At 34.0% G+C, this 17,206-nt stretch overlaps 2 protein-coding genes across 8 annotated transcripts in view; one reads left to right on the top strand and one right to left on the bottom strand.

Moving 5' to 3' along the window:
* Positions 1 to 17,206, bottom strand: part of XRCC4 (X-ray repair cross complementing 4) — a 310,135-nt gene that overhangs the window by 54,278 nt on the left and 238,651 nt on the right. The window lies entirely within an intron of this gene.
* Positions 14,815 to 15,541, top strand: LOC112133397 (coenzyme Q-binding protein COQ10 homolog B, mitochondrial-like). The gene is given in 3 exon segments (XM_063724470.1): positions 14,815 to 15,319; positions 15,322 to 15,342; positions 15,345 to 15,541. Coding segments are annotated over 3 exon segments (723 nt in total).

Raw genomic sequence — 17,206 nt, 5'->3', positions numbered from 1 at the left:
ATCTGTCAGCTTATTTATAAAGTTTTTCCCCTAACATGTAAGCTCTATGATGAGAAAGTGGGTGCCTTTTCTCATGGCATCTTATTATATACAACATTTTATGACAGATATGTAAGGTAGATTATTCTATATGCATATCATTTTTATTTTTTTCTCACTTACAAACACTTAGGAAGACAGTGTTTCAGAAAACATGTTCCATACTGGTAAGTGATGTTCAGTTAAAAAGTGGTTTGGTGGTCAAATAATTTTTGCAAGTGCTACTCACTATATGTCCCTCTTGAGAGTTCATGATGCACATTAGTATATGAAAAGATTTAAGAAATCCTTTTACTTTTACTCAGTGCATTGTTTCCTATATTTGAAGAGTCTGCAAACTCCTCACTCTCTTCCTTATTTAGCATTTACCAACCTTCTAAGATATAATGCTTAACATAAAAAACTTTGAGAAATGATGCTCCAGAACTCCAGGGAAGCACTATTTGTCTACTAATTTTGCTATTAACCTATCTAAATGGATTCAAGGATTTTTATCATATCACCACAGGGTGCTTCCAAGAAACCTCTTATTCCATAAAATCACACTTTAAAAAGTGAGTGCTAGAAAAAAAGCATTATCATAAAAGCTAACTAAATTTACATGAACTAGTAATACATCACTAGTAAATTATGAATACCTAAAATTCAGGCCTTATCCCTGATATTGTATTTTATGTTTTATTTTTGATACATGATCTTTTAACCATAACTATGTTAGTTTTATTATTATTTGCCTATGAACTAATAAGGCAACCAGAAGTCTTCTCAATTAATTCCTAAAAAGCTACTGGGGTAGATAGAATTTGCTGCTAATGGCAATCTGCACCCACGATTCTCATAAGACACACTAATTCTTTTTAGTAAAATATTACATAGCTATCCAATGCTCCTAAAACATTTTTGTTTAGCCAGTTCACCAGAAGTTTAACTGACAGTCATGAGTAATTGGAGCACATGACTTTTCAGAGTACAATACAGCTAAAGTAATTGGTAAAGCTATTTTTATCATTCTATCTTTGAACTATTTCATAACTTTATATTTTTTTGTTCAAAATACCAACATTTTAAATTTCTAGAAATTCAACAACTGAATCTATCATCCTCATTATCTTTTAATTATATTTCTTTGGCACAAAATACTATTTGGCAAAAAATGACCTGCAAGTTCCTCTTGTGTACTTAGAAACTTTTGTACAAATACATGCCACTCGTTAGAATGCAAGTGTATCTGGTTGCTACCAACAGATACTATTGAAAATTAGTCATGGTCATTTTCTTTTTGTCATAATTTTGTTCTTTAGTACTCAGAGTATTTAAAGCACTGTTTATACCTATTTATGATTAAAAGAGAGAGAGAAAAAAAACAAAAGTCAAACTCCTTGAACATTTTGGAAAAGAGATTTTAAAAGAAACCAGAAGAATTAGTTAGCTATTAATGTCATTGGTACCTACAATTTTTAAAATAAAACCAACTTTTTAAAGAATACTGATACATAAGTTATTTTTATAGTTTTAATTTAAAAGTATCTTTTGCAATCTACTCTGTTCAAAACCAGAATTGCTTCTGTACTTGTACATTCTTTTTCTTATAGGATCTGACGTAAAAACACATTCATTCACTCATTTATCAATTCAAAAAAATCTGTTGCACACCTTTCACTCAATGTACAAGTATCATGCTAAGTGCCATGAAATACAGAAAATGCAGGAGTGCTATCGCTGCCTGAAATTTACAAACTGATAATGGAGGGAAGACACATACATAAATATAGGGCGAAATGGGTTCAATATTAAAGGATGTGCTTAGAAGCCTACAAGCTCAAAGAGAAAAGAGAGATTGTTCTCATGATTTCCAAGAAAGTCTGATTAGAAGAGGTAACTTTTGATGGGTTAAATTATAAAAGATGTGAAGGAATAAGAATTTTCAAAGAGAGCAGTTTAAACAACAACAAAAAAAGACAGAAAAAGAAAAGAGGAAAAAACAAATGTGAAGAAATGTGAAGGGATGAATGGATGAGATGACAGATATATGTGAGTAATTTCTGTAAGTCCAACTTGAGAAAAGCACTGATAGGTTAAGCATAGTGTAGTATTATACTAGGAGTTAGAGTTGTTGACTTTTGGTCATAGAAAAGAATATCATTTCCTTTGGAAGGGAAGAAAGACATTATGGTGATACATAAGAGAAATATGACTGGCAGTAAATAAGAAAGAGTAAAGAATGTCTACTACAGGGTTCACAGCTGGAGACAAAGTCTCTGGTCTGGGAAGAAAACAATGGGAAGGTAGTCTTAGTCAGCTGACAAATCCTGAGTTCCACATCCTTATTGACATGTAAAATTATAATTGTTAAATAAAATTACATTGAGTAAAAAAAAGGTCTATAATAAATCTCATTGTTATTTCTATTGTTTATGACAATTGTGACTAATTATACCTAGATTACCATATACAGAGATTTAAAAGAGCATTTTATCCTGTCATCACATCTACAATAAGATTAAAACTTAACTTCTTCTTTTCATAAAAACTAAGAGAAACCCAAAATGTAGTTTTGTCATCTAATCTAGAAAATAAATAAGAAAAACACATATTTGATTAAATTATGAATTTATAAAAAAAACCATTTAGTTAATATGCTATTGCTCAAACAACTAAGTTAAAAAAGAAAAAGGAAAAGAGTTTCTTGTGTATTCAGTCTACTGGGATATTAACTAGCCTGTAACAGTGAGAATAAAGAAAAATTACTGCTTTGTTTAACTTGCGGAACTATTCATTAATTTTATTTACAAAAGTTAAATAATTTCATTAATTTGGGGAATATAGTACTACTCAAAATGTTTTATTTACAAAATAGAATATTGCTATTTCATTACCATAAAACAAACAGTGGGTAAGTCAAATGTATATTTAAAAATTTGTTTTAAATTAGATTTTGAGCTTAAGTTTGTGGGTAAGGAATAACATGGAACGCTGAATTCTTCAGCAGAAAAACATTTAGTCAATCCCAATTATACTGACGGATGCTTAGCAGAAACTATAATAATTATAATCAGAAACTGCTCAGGGCCATTGTTTTCCAAAATTCCATGACACACTCCAGTAAAAGGGGTTCTCAATTCAAACACATTTGGAAAATGTTGGTTCAATAATGCCAACATGACAATATGCACCGTGAATCTTAGGCAAGGGCTATAGCCTGTGAAGTTTCCCAAAAGCACATGACAAGGGAACCTGTTATTTGCCAGGCAATTTTTACCATATCAAGGAACAAACTCTATGAGATGCTGCTCTATAAGAAATAATAAAGTTTACATTTTTTTCTCTACAAAGTTTGCTGGTCTTACTTCACCTTTCTTGATATCTCATTTACAAGATGTCCTCCAGTCCTACACTTTCTACTACACTGTAAAATACACACACACACACACACACACACACAGAAATACACATACAACATATATTTATATAAATATAAACATACATATAACTCATCTATCTATCTATCTATCTATCTATCTATCTATCTATCTATCCATCCATCCATCCATCCATCCATCCATCTGAACTATATCTGAAGTCAACATTTACCCTGCCTGAGCAGTGCCTCAGAATCCAGTTGTCTTCTCTTATCATTATGTCCAAATCAAAAGTTGTAACATATAGTGCCTCCAAATGAGCTGTTACAGAAGAAAGCACCTAATAAATTAAGATGACTTGGCTGATAAAGTCGGTAAGTAGTCAGGTACACATGAATTTGAAAAAAAACAGGCCCAGCTGTCTTAATCTAAAGAAGTAGAGCACACATAGCACTGTGGCACAAAGGCAGATGAAGTGTGAGGGAATATTATTCTATTCTGCTGTCCCACCAGCTATTCTATGTAAGCATCTATTTACCTGGCTTACATGTAAGTCCACTAATAGATTTTGATCTAAGAAAAGCATTGCTATTATGCTTAAGGTATTATTTTTTTCATTGTTCTTTCTTATCCTTTCCAACTCAAAGAAAAAATATACAAAGGAAACAGGCAAATTTTATAGAAAAATGACCAATTTTTTAAAGATAATAATCTCAGTGTGGATTGTGACATAGAATTATACAATTTATGAGCTGAAAGTGCTCTTACTAATTACCTAGTGCAGTATTCTCATTTATGGTTGATATTTTAAAAGGGGGATGGGGTGGTAAAGGAGCTCAAAGTCACACAAACTTGTGGCAAATCAAGGCTTAGAACCTGTCTTTAAACTCTCATCCTTTAAGTTTTCCAGTTCACTGGGGTGCCTCCGATGATTTTTGTTTGTTTCTTTTGTCTTGCTTTTGAGAACTGTCATACATTTCAGAAAAAAAAAGATACACAAATATTTACATACATAAATGTTTAGAGAGATTACAAGATACCAGCAAAGTTCACTTTATTTTCTACCAGAATGTATTCACATTCATCTGTTGATTTTAAAGTTTTGAAAACACATAAATAATCTATGTAAGCTGAATAAAAATACAAAACCCAACAAAACAACAAAGTAATGATTTTGTGGGTATACTACATTTCCCCTGCAATAAAGGCACATTATAATGCCTAAGGAAGAGTAAGTCTTTACCTGCCATTATTCATAAAGGGTGGTAATTTTGTAGCACAGCACTTTACAGATCTCTGCATAGTGGGCATTGACAAAAGGATAAAAATTCAATTTATTTAATTAGGGAAAAAATTGTGGAGAACTTGGAATTCTTTGTACTAATTTAGAAAATCCCTAAACTCTCTAAATTGCTACATGAACTCTTAAACAAGAAGTCAGAATGAAAATTTTCCCTTTAAGTGAGTAACAGATAAAGTGAAACATATTCTTTTAAATTATTTTTCAGACAAGCAACACCAGGTTGGGCCTTAATAGTATGTTTTACAGTGTCCAACTACCCAAAGATTGATTTTTAGCAGATAATCTTTACAAATCACATAGTGCAGAATATGATCAGAATACTTAAGATATATAATAGTAGTAATGTTATAAATATTTATAAAATGAATAAAATATATTTAAGTTTCTATTTTCTTAAATAGAATTAATAAAAGGGTCTCCACTTTATATATAAGTCTATACAATGTATATATAAGTCAAAATAAGAATATTGTGGCTTTCCATTTATTTATGGATTAAATAAATTTATTACATGAAGGAGATATTCAATACGTAAAGATAATCTTTACTCCTACCCTAACAAGAAAAAGCTGAACAAACTGAAAATCAATTACTTTTTTTATACCAATTAGATAACTGAGGTTGCAGGGCAAACCACCATCCAAAAATCTGGAGAAAGACAAACCCAGAGTCACAACTGAGATGTGGTTACCTGGGGTAGAGGCCACTGGAGCCAAAAATGGATAGGAACACTCAAATGGGAATTTTAATGAACTGCTAGAGACTTAATGTAGACTAGCATGAGAGTGAGAAACTCCTGGAGGCCACAGTCTTAGGGAGTCTCCATCCTATCCTACAGTTTATGTCCAAGAACACCACCAGATTTTCATGGTAAAGATCCAAGAAAGAGCTTCTCCTAATTCTGCCAGGGGGAGAGTCATCATGGTGAAATATGCCCAGGTCCTTCTCCATAACAAAGGCCTATTCTCTAGGAAAGAAGTGAACCCTGCCCCACGTGGGATATGTATATTGCTCATGTTTCAACCTCCTCTACCAACTTGTTTCACCTAAGAGGGGAAAAAAAGGTACAAAACCAGAGAAATACTTGTAGAGGTCACAGTCCCCAAGGTACAGGTCAGCTAAAAGACTAAGATTTAATCACAAAAATCGAGAATGCTTTTCTCCCACATCATACCACCACACCAAAAGGACTCCAGTATTATAACAGTGGACTGCAGTTGAAAGAGCTGAAAGATGCAGACTATCTCTGAGAAGAATTTAGGAAAGCCAAAATTTCACAGTGGAGACAAAAGCAAGGACAGCAGGAGGGAATTTGAAGCTTCTGACACCTACAGCTACAACAAACATTAAATATAGCACAATTCTTACCCAAATGCTCATCTTCACACTAAAAGTCTGTTCTCTTCAGTTCCTATCACCTGATACATGTCCAGCTTTCAACAGAAAATTACAAGGTATTCCAGAAAGCAAGGAATAAAACATAGTTTAATAGTAGAAACAAGCATCAAAACCATACTCAAATATGACACAGATGTTCAAGTCATCAGACACGGTAAAGTAATTATGATTAATATATTAAGGATACTAATGGAAAAAGTAGACTATATGCAAGAACAGATGGGTAATGTAAGTAGAGACAGGGAAACTCCAGGAAAGAATCAAAATGAAATGCTAGAAATCAAAAGCACTGTAACAGAACTGCAGAATACCTTTGATGGGCTCATCAGTAGAATGAATACAGTTAATGAAATAATCAGTAAGCTTAAAAACAGGTCAACAAAAAATGATATAAACTGAAAGAGATAAAAGAATGAAAAAATAGAACAGAATATCCAAGAACTGTGAGACAATTTCAAAAGGTATATATATAATTAGAATACCAGAAGAAGAAAAAGAAAACAGAGTAGAAAAAATATTTGAAGTAATAATTATCAAGAATTTTCTAAAAATAATGCCAGTCACAAAATTCAGATATCCAGGAAGCCTAGAGAACACCATAGCGGAAACTCAACCAACATATCCCTAGGCATGTCATATTAAAAACTAAAGAAAACCCAAGTCAAATAGAAAATGTTGAAAGAAGCCAGAGGGTAAAAAATATCTTACATACACAGAAACAAGGTATGATTTACAGTGGACATCAGAAGCCATGTAAACAAAAAGAGATTGGAGGGAAATACTTAAAGTGTTGTTGAAAGAAAGAAACCCACCAGCCTAGAATTCTATATTCAGTGAAATTATCCTTCAATAGTGAAGGAGAAATAAAGACTTTTTCAGTCAAATAAGACATAATAGACAAGAACACATAATAATCTTAAGCCTGTATGCAACTAACAAGCATGTCAAAATACACAAGGCAAAACTGATAGAAGTGAAAGGTGAATAAGACAAATGCATTATTGGAGTTGGAGGCTTCAATACTCTGCTTTCAGTAACTGATATTATGGTCAAGTAGGCAAAAAATCAGAAAGGATGTAGTTGTCCTGAAGAGCATTATCAATAAACTTGATTAATTGACATTTATAGAATCTTCCATCCAACACCTGCATGATATACATTCTTCTCAAGCTCACATGGAACATTCAGAGACAGACCACATTCTGTGCCATAAAAAACAGCAAATTAAGAAGAACAGAAATCATAAAAAGTGTGTTCTTAAGCCACAATGAAAATGAAACTAGAAATCAGTAATAGAAAGATAGCAGAAAAAATCCCAAAATATTTGGAGATTAATATACTTCGGAACATATGGGTCAAGAAGACACTCAATATTTTGAAGTACATGAAAATTAAAATACAAGTCATCAAACTGTGTGTGTGGGATGCAATGAAAGCAGTGCTTAGAGAGGAAATTTATAGCCTTAAATGCATATATTTGAAAAGAAGGTCTAAGGTCTATAATAACCTATGCTTTCATCTTAGTAAACTAGAGAAAGAAGAGCAGTTTAAGCCTACAGCAAGCAGAAGAAAAGAAATAATAAATATTAGGGCAGAAATCAATAACATTGAAAACAATTGAGAAAATCAACAAACTAAAAAACTGTTTTTTGAAAAGATGAATATATGACATGCATTTATTCATTCATTTGAAATATGTTCAAGTAAAAAAAATTACACATTTTTGGGAGGAACTTAACACTATACAGATGGTCAAAACATTGAGAGCAATTCCAGTCTTTTGAATATTACATGGATGGAAATGTATCATGAAGATTTTATGATTAGATTTCTATGTACCTCTCTCCATCTCCATTCTGGATCATTTATAATGTAAGCAAATAAAACTATTGTAAATTATGAAATAGTAAGTTTTCTGGTTGGCATAGTCAAATATCAACATTAATAAAATTAACTTGCTTTATTTTTCTACTTCACATTAACATTTGTGAAATAAGGCATAGAAAACTGTGCTATTCTCTCTCTGTTACACTAGGATATTGGGTTTTAGATTGTTTGTAAATCAAGATGGCTAAGTTTCAGCCAATGATTTTGTACAAAAGATGTTTCTCTTCTTTTCTCATATTGTCCCTGAAATGTTATGAATGGGCAGAATGCCAAGCCTACTAATGGATCTTTTCAAAATTTATGCCCTTCTTTTTCAATTTCCTCAGAATATGTTGATGTGAAAAGGCAGGGTAAGAGGGCAGGAGAATGGGCTGGAGAAGAGTCATTCAAAAACTCTGTGTCATTACACCGAGGCAGTATGCCTAACAAATCCTAGATACACAACATACACGAATCTTAATCCTTCACAGGCCAGACTAGAAAACTGATGGTCAATGAATTTATTATTGGTGGCAGTCTCCTACTACTGATTACATTATTTGTCCAAATGGTCACCAGATACCGTCAACTCTACCTCTTTCACATTGTTTAGATTCGTCCCATAATTTTCATCTAGTCCTCAACTACTTTAGGTGCACATCGTCAGTTATCTGCATTATTGCAATAACCCCCCATTGTCCACCTCTCTCAACATTCCTTCTCAATCTTCTCATGTACTTTGTGTTCCTAGCTTGTGATGGTTAGTTTTATATGTCAACTGGTTAGGTAAGAGTACCTAGTTATTCAATAAAACATTATTCTAGGTGTTGCTATGAAGCCATTTTCTTGATGTAGTTAATATATTCAATCACTTGACTTTCAGTAAGGGATATTACCTTAAAAAATATGGGTGGGCTTCATCCAGTCAGTTGAAAGCCCTTAAGGGCAAAAACTGAGGATTCCAAGAGAAGAAATTCTGCCTCAAGACTGCAGCATTAACTCCTATTTGAGTTTCCAGCCAGCCTGCTTGCCAGACATATTTCAGACTTGCCAGCCCCCATAATCACGTGGGGCTAAATAAATGTTAGCTGCTCTTATTATTGCCATCACTGTTATGGCTATCATGAATGTAGAGGATTTCCTGGATTATAAAGTGTACATTTTGGAAAATCATATCAGAGAGCCACTAAGCAAGGGCAAAAACTACTTGTTGGATGCTTTGGGCCTAGAATAAAGGTGACAAGCTGTCAGACAGAAAAGTAAATGTGTGAGCCAGAAAAGTTAGAGAAGAGCTTCTTTTAGACACTTCAGACACGAAGTTGATTAATTGAGAAAGGAAAGTGAAATTCACGCAGACAGACAAATTCAGTCCATTGGTCTCAAGAGTCACATTTAGATTTCAGTCAGAGATGTGTTGTGCCAAATTATTCCATCTTTAGAACCTCACCCAGCTATGTCTATTATCTTACTAACCAGGAATTAAGGGCTGGATCAGCTAGCTTTTCTAAAGGAACACATGCCAAGCACAGGGGATATCTTAGACTAATCCCACTCTGATTCAAACAAACTTTGAAAAAAGGAATAACAAGCTCCTGTGAAAAGTCATGGTTTCAGCTTTTGAAAATCAGTTGCTACATTCCAGGAGGGTGAAGTGACAATGGAGGGAATCATGAACCATGCCTCCGCCCCGCTGAACAAAGCCCAAAGGAGTTACCAATGGGATCGGAACATATACGACTCAGAATTACACGTGGTTTTCAACTGAATTTATTACTTTTAATTTACCAGTGCTATTGTCAATGAAACAAACAACCCCCCCTTGACTGATATTAATTTGTTGCACAATATGGCACCATGGCCAGTTTATCTTTGCTGAATATTTCCCAAAACTATGAACAAATTAGAATGATTCTGAAAAGATGCTCTTTTGATTCCTTTATTTCTGCCAACCAGTAGGTTACAACAAGACATAAAATAATTACATAGGGATTCCAAAGACAGTGTAATGACCTGTTTTTATTCATGAAACAGCAGCGACTCTTCCATTTACCTCTCTATCCATTCCCACTCCTTCCTGGTATAGTTCAGTAACTCTCATAGTCTACCTGTATATTCCTTAAAGTTAAATGAAAAATTTTTAACTTCACAAGCCATACAGAAATATATTTAGATTGTATTTCAGATAAGGCTAGAATCCCCTTTGAAACACCCCTCAGTGTCAATTCCAGCCCCACATACCCCAGAGATAACCAATCTTAACAGTTTATATGTAACCATCTACACATTTATTTAGATAACAATGGAAAATATTTGGTTTTTTTGTTTATATTATTTGCTTTATAACATATGTACAATTCTGCAACTTGCTTTTTATTAAGCTGTAAACAATTCTAGGGTATACGTCTTCATTTATAGAGGTTAAAAGATAAGCAGAAATAATCCTGGGCAAGCACCAGGTTCTAGGCCTGCCCTATCAAATAACAGCCATGAAATTTTGAGTCTGTCACTAGTCTCACTATCCTAATTTTTAAATAATCTTCCTCATTGCTGTCTTTCACAGGGTATATGTCAAAACTAAATGAAATAATCTGTGTGTGCTTTGAAAACTGTACTGTTTAATATATACATAAAATATTATTCTTAAATATTATCTAGAAAATAATCAGGTAGTGCTATTCTAATAGTATATACTATAAGTATTTAACTTAAAACTTTAAGAGGTGTCACAATAATATTTCTATATTGAAATTTTTAGCTAATAGCATAGTTACTCCTAAATGTGACTGCTTCCTTGGAAACACTGACATATTATGTCAACAAAGGTTTAATCATGAGAAAATATATTTACATGAAATTCAAGTTATTAAATTGATTGTTTACAAATTAAATTCCATTTTACATCTATGAGCGTCTATGCTCAATCCTAGAGTAAATGAACAACAGCCCAAGTGCATTAAAACAATGAGAATGACTAAATCAGAAGAGGTCATAAAACTATGACATTTAAAAATATTTAAAAATTCACCCCAAATTTCCTACATGTGATGCTCAAAGGAATTATTTTGGTAAAAACAACTTTATAAATGATTTCAGTTTTAATTACAATTCTTTTAAGCAAAATGTTCTCTGTGAGATACACATCTGAAAGATTTACATTTTAAGTAAATTAAAACATTAGGATTCTTAGAGAAAATGGTTAAAAAAATTCTTAGTCACTGAGTTAAGGTACAATATTGTGTAGTTGGTTATAGATCTAATATGTTATAGGGTATATTGACTTCCCTTTTTACCAGAATAATTAAACATCAAAGTGCTCTACAAAGTCCCTCTTTTCTAAGTTTTTTCATGAATAGGATCATCAATAACAAACTATATCAATTTCACCTTAAAAACTTCTATGTATTTTATGTATTTGATTACCTTTCATCATGAATTATTCACTTTTTTTTTTTTTTTTGCTCTGGGTTGGTAGAAGGTTTTTGGGAAGTGACTTAAGTTTATGCATCTTCTCATTTTCCTTTATTTGAAACACATTACCTCATACTATTTCTTCAGACTCTCCAAGCTTGACTGGATACCCAGTTTTCACTTCTCAACATTAAAATGTGAAAGAAACCATGGGAAAGTCCTGACATACATACATATGTAGAAAATATTACACAGAGCCATTACTTTGGGGGTTAGATCAATGTGATCATAGTAAGATAACTCCGAGATGAGTTAAGACCCTAAAATACAAGACAGAGTGCTTCACAAGTACATTCATGTCTGAGAAGGAAGGTGGGGCACATGGAACATGTTCTAATGTCTTCCTTGTAGATGCCAAGAGAGAATGAAAACAGTAAGAATATTTGGAGTCAATTTAGTTCAATTCCAAATTATAAATTTGACTAAACATACACATTTAATGAATTAGTGGAATAAAGTCAATTATAAAACTCCAATTGTGTAAATCAGAACAATTAGTTATATGAGAGCTTTTGGACCTGTTTTAATGTCCTAGTTTGTGACAAATTTTTTTAAACAGAGAAATTTTTATCACTGGCACCTCAAAAGTATTAGTTTTCACTCAAAGGAAAAAGTAGTAACACAATGATGAATGCTCCAACTAGGTAGACATAAATGGAAGAAATAAGAATTATGAATATACATTTTATAAATTAGGTGGATAGCAGAAAAGGCAATGGAATCAGAAGACCATGAGGTCCCAGCTCTAGCTTTGACAAAGTGAAACATTTTGGACATAGTTTCTTCAAATGTAAAATGAGGGTGTTGAACTGTATCTTCAACGTTCTTTATAACCTATGATACTTAGTAGGAAACATTTCATAACTACAGTAGGTTTACAAACCTATTATTTGAATGCCAAAAATGGTAAGCTGGAGAATTTTCAGTGGCTTGTGGACTATTTGTTATCAATTCTTTTTTTGTTTTTTTGCAAAAACCATTTTTTTCTGGTCTGGCTACAGAAGTACCATGTTTGCTGTAGACAATATGGAAAACACAGACAAATCCAAGCAAAAACAAACAAACAAAAAAGTCACTACCCAAAGATAACCTGAGCTGTTAACATACATGTTTCCAAATATATATTGTCGTATAAGTTACTAGAATTTACAGAGTCCAATGGTTTTCAAATTTTTATTTTATTTTATTTTTTGAGACGGCATCTTGCTCTGTCGCCCAGGCTGGAGTGCAGTGGTGCAATCTCAGCTCACTGCAAGCTCCACCTCCCAGGTTCGTGCCACTCTCCTGTCTCAGCCTCCCAAGTAGCTGGGACTACAGGCGCTCGCCACCATGCCCGGCTAATTTTTTGTATTTTTAGTACAGATGGGGTTTCACCGTGTTAGCCAGGATGGTCTCGATCTCCTGACCTCGTGATCCACCTGCCTCGGTCTCCAAAAGTACTGGGATTACAGGCGTGAGCCACCACGCTCGGTTCAAATTTTTATTTTTATGATCAGATTTTTTTTTTTCCTAAACAAAGTCTCACATGGAACCTTAATATGTACAACACATAAAACTGAAACTACTCCGATTGAAGTGGTGATGAAGAGCTTCGGGCTTTTCTGACATGGTTGTCAACACACTCCTATGGAATCCTATACTTTAAGAAGTACTGTCTTAAAACTAATCACTTAACCAATTTTCTAATGTTGGACATTTAAATTGCTTCTTTTCTTTTTTGCTATTATAAATATCATTCAGTTAGTTGCGTACATTCATGGTTATTTTCCTTGGATAAATTCCTGCAGGTGAAACTTCTAGGCCAAATGGTTTTAAGGCACTCATTGTCATGCCAAGCAACTTCGACATTGTCTCTCCCCAAACCATTTGCCATAGGAGTCATCCATTTTCTATTCTGCTATTTAATGGTAACTAACCCCAATTGTAGCATTTGAATCAGAATCTATTTCTGACATATTTCTTCATCTTTTCTTTCTCTTACTTATGATGCCAAATAGGCTAGTATTAAGGCTAAATAAATGCCCTCCTTGAAGCACCAATATTTCCTTCCTGTTAAATGCCACCGGGTGCCTAATGGATGAGTCTTTTGTTGTCTTTGGACAATGATCTGTCCAGGCAGTCAACTTGTATAGAAGGTAGCTAATCAAAAGCAGATAGTCCCCTTTGGTGGGGGAATACCTTTGTTACTTGGCACTTTTAGTGAGACAAAGAAATGAAAAGGGCAGGAGAGAATTCCAGGCAAAGGTAATCAGACAACATTGGAGGAACTTGGCATAGTTCAGTGCTATAAATGATGAACATAAAAAAGTGGTTAGAGATGAGGCCAGAGGCGAATGCAAATTGCCCACAAGTTACATAAGGGGGTAAAACTTTGTGGGTGGAAACTGTAGTAAATTTGAGAGTGAATGTCCATTCTAAAGAGAACAGTCAGTATAACCAATTGCCACCATGTGAGGGAATATCTTCTAGTTTCCAAAGCCATAAAAGGTTTCAATTTTTAAATTAATGATGGTACAAAATTAAAAAAAAAAACAGTGCAAACTCGACCAAACACATATGTGAGCTGCATTTTGCTAACAGCCTGTCTCACTTTACAATCTTAGGACTAGGGAGTTAGGGAAAGCGCAGCTCATGAAAGCCTGTGTATACTAAATTCAGGGGTTTGAACTTTATCTTGAGAACTGTAGGGACTCATTAAAAAGACTTGACACTGATTAACATCTTAGAAGGATCACTCTGGCAGCTGTACTGGAGTCAAGTCTGAAAGGGAGCTATGTAAGAAGGGCTTAAATCAAAGCAGTGAAGGAGGCATGGAAAGAAGGAGACAGATTTGAAAGAGGTTAAAAAGTCATATGGTTTAGTAAATTACACAGTTGAAACCTGAACCCAGGTCTCCTACCTTATATTGCTTGATATTCTTATAGCTAACTATACCAGTATTGCAAGATGTCTTTTGAGTGGAATGCTATTTATTTTGCAAGTCTTAAGATACGGGGGATGTTCTTCACAAACATTAGCTTGAAATACCAGGAGTTTTTTCTATAGCTATCATGTAGCGTAGGTAAACCTTGCACTAAAAGAAACTCCAGGAAAGAGGATATATAGAGAAATCCTGATGAGATACACAGTGGGCAAATACAGTGACCATGAATAAAGTCCCTCATACTTCATTTGGCTTTCTATGCCAGTTTACAACTAAACAACAGATAAACAGATTGATATGGTTTGAATGATGGTGACCCTCCAAAATTCATGTTGAAGCTTAATCCCCAATGAGGTGATATTAAGAGGTGGAGCCTTTTGGGGAAGTAATTAAGTGATGAAGGCTCTGCCCTTATGAATGGATTCATGTCTTATAAAAGGGCTGGAGAGGAGTCTATCATGGCAGCTTGGACTGGTCAGGCAGCCTTGAGAAGGGTGGTCTTGGGATGCCATCTGAAGTCGGCTACAGTGGTCGGAGTGTGGGCTTCAGTGCAGGGGTCTGTGCAGAATGTCAGATATTTAGCTTCCTGTGGTATACTGATGGGCAGAACTCTTCTACTACATACCTCAATTTTGCCTAAGGAGATATGTGTAAGAACTTTCTTCAAAATTGCGGCACCATTAATAAACAAAAGGAAAGAATATTCAGAGAGAAGAATTTTAAGACATTCAGGAAACATGAAGGAAATGCATGATGTAGTATCAGGAATAGAGGATTACAAGTATTTCATTCCTTGGTGTAAAACATCAGATGTAGTATCAAAGAGATCCAGATATTGTAAAACACAATTAGAAATTGGGTTTCCACCTGTGTTGGGGCAATATACATCAGTAGTAACCTTGGTGAAACCTCATTTCGGAAAGGCATCCTGTATTGACGGGAAACTTCTCAATCATTTGGAGACTAGCGTTTTAGCCCAGGTCTTCCAGGTACTCAAAAATATGTACCTCTGATTTTTCAATTTCTTTTGAATTTCAATTTCTTCTACACTCTCAGCTTGCTACACTGTTTTTCGATGAAGTTGTAAAGCAGATGGTAGCTGCCTTTGAAAGAGGATGTAAGTTGTATGGTCCAGAAACAAATATACCTCAGGAGTTAATGCTTCATGAAGTTCATCACGCATAAAGGGAAAAAACAACTGGTGTCACCTACTTGTAACTTTAGTTTGTTCACTTTAGGAAGGATTTTTATGATGTTTTCAGAAGTCAGAAAGCATCTGTTAAACCCAGCTTCGGTTATAAACTTGCACCATTGAAAACTAGCACATAGAATATAGATTCACTTGTACAGACATTATCATGTTCTGCATTTACAATGGGATGCCATCACTATTGCTAGAACACTGACATCATTCTTCTAAGCAGAAATTGAAACTGTAAATTTAAATCTTTTAATTATCACCTACCTGAAAGAGGTTAATTAAGATATTCACACAGTATGTATTACAGCAACCATATCACATTTAAGTTATTAAATTCAGACTATTTGTAACTTATTGTGATAGGGCCTGCCATATGGCTTGGGGTATTTGAGTAATCATCACATATTTAAAGTAAAAACTTTGACTCAAAAACACTGTTAATGAAGGTTCTCTGGCACTTTTGATATTTTAAAAATTGTTTTGTGAGTAGTAGATAATTCAGTGCCATAGTGTGGTTAGCTCCCAGATAAACAATGAATTTTTTTATTTTTATTTTTAGTATTTTTGGTGATGGATCCAGAGCTTTAAGCTACATTTCTAGTAGTTTGCCACTTTCTCCTACGTATTCTGGCTGCTCTGTCAATATGCTAATTGTGTGTCAAATTTTGTCTACAACAGCAGGCAACAGATGAAGATAAGTTGGTTGATATGTATCCAGCACTATGCATCCCTATTTTTCAATTTATTGTGTGTATTCACTTTCAATAATGTGTTTCAAACTGATATGCATAAAAATATATAGTATATTTTTATATTATATATTTTATTATATATAATATAAAATATATAGTATATTTTTATATTATATATTATATATAATATAAAATATATAGTATATTTTATATTATATATTATATATAATATAAAATATATATAAAAGTACATTATAAAATATATATATCTTTTTTTTGTTTTGGTAGAGAGAGAGTCTTGCTCTGCCGCCCAGGCTGGAGTGGAGTGGTGGAGTGGAGTGGCGAAATCTCGGCTCACTGCAATCTCCGCCTCCTCAGTTCAAGCAATTCTCCTGCCTTAGCCCCCCAAGTAGCTGGGATTATAGGCACATGTCGCCACGCTCAGCTAATTTCTTTTGTATTTTAGTAGAGACAGGGTTTCACCATGTTGCCCAGGCTGGTCTCAAACTCCTGAGCTCAGGTAATCCACCCGCCTCGGCCTCCCAAAGTGCTAGGATTACAGGCATGAGCCACTGCGCCTGGCCTCAAACTGATTATTTTTAAAAAACAACATAAAGACTGAAGTAGTAACTTAATAATGTTAACTTATTTATTTTTTGTACAGTTAAAAAAGGGGCTAGAGAAAACTAGTTTAGGCACTTTTTTGCGCCGCTGCCTTCCATCATGGGAAGACATAGCGTTTGTCTTTTTTAACCTTGTGAAGATGCAGCAAGAAAGCCCTCATCAGACACAATGCCAGAACCTTGATCTTGGACTTCTCAGCCTTCAGAACTGTGAGAAGTAAATTTCCATTATCTATAAATTACCCAGACTGTGGTGTTTTATTATCACAGTAAAAATGGACTAAGACAGATACCACTAAATATTTAGTAAAGAAAAGTGTTTCTTACCATATTT

This window comes from Pongo abelii, chromosome 4, assembly GCF_028885655.2.
Source record: "Pongo abelii isolate AG06213 chromosome 4, NHGRI_mPonAbe1-v2.0_pri, whole genome shotgun sequence".
Classification (NCBI taxonomy): Eukaryota; Metazoa; Chordata; class Mammalia; order Primates; family Hominidae; genus Pongo; species Pongo abelii.
The sequence above is the reverse complement of the archived record's forward strand: the minus strand, read 5'-3'. Positions and strand labels throughout refer to the sequence as shown.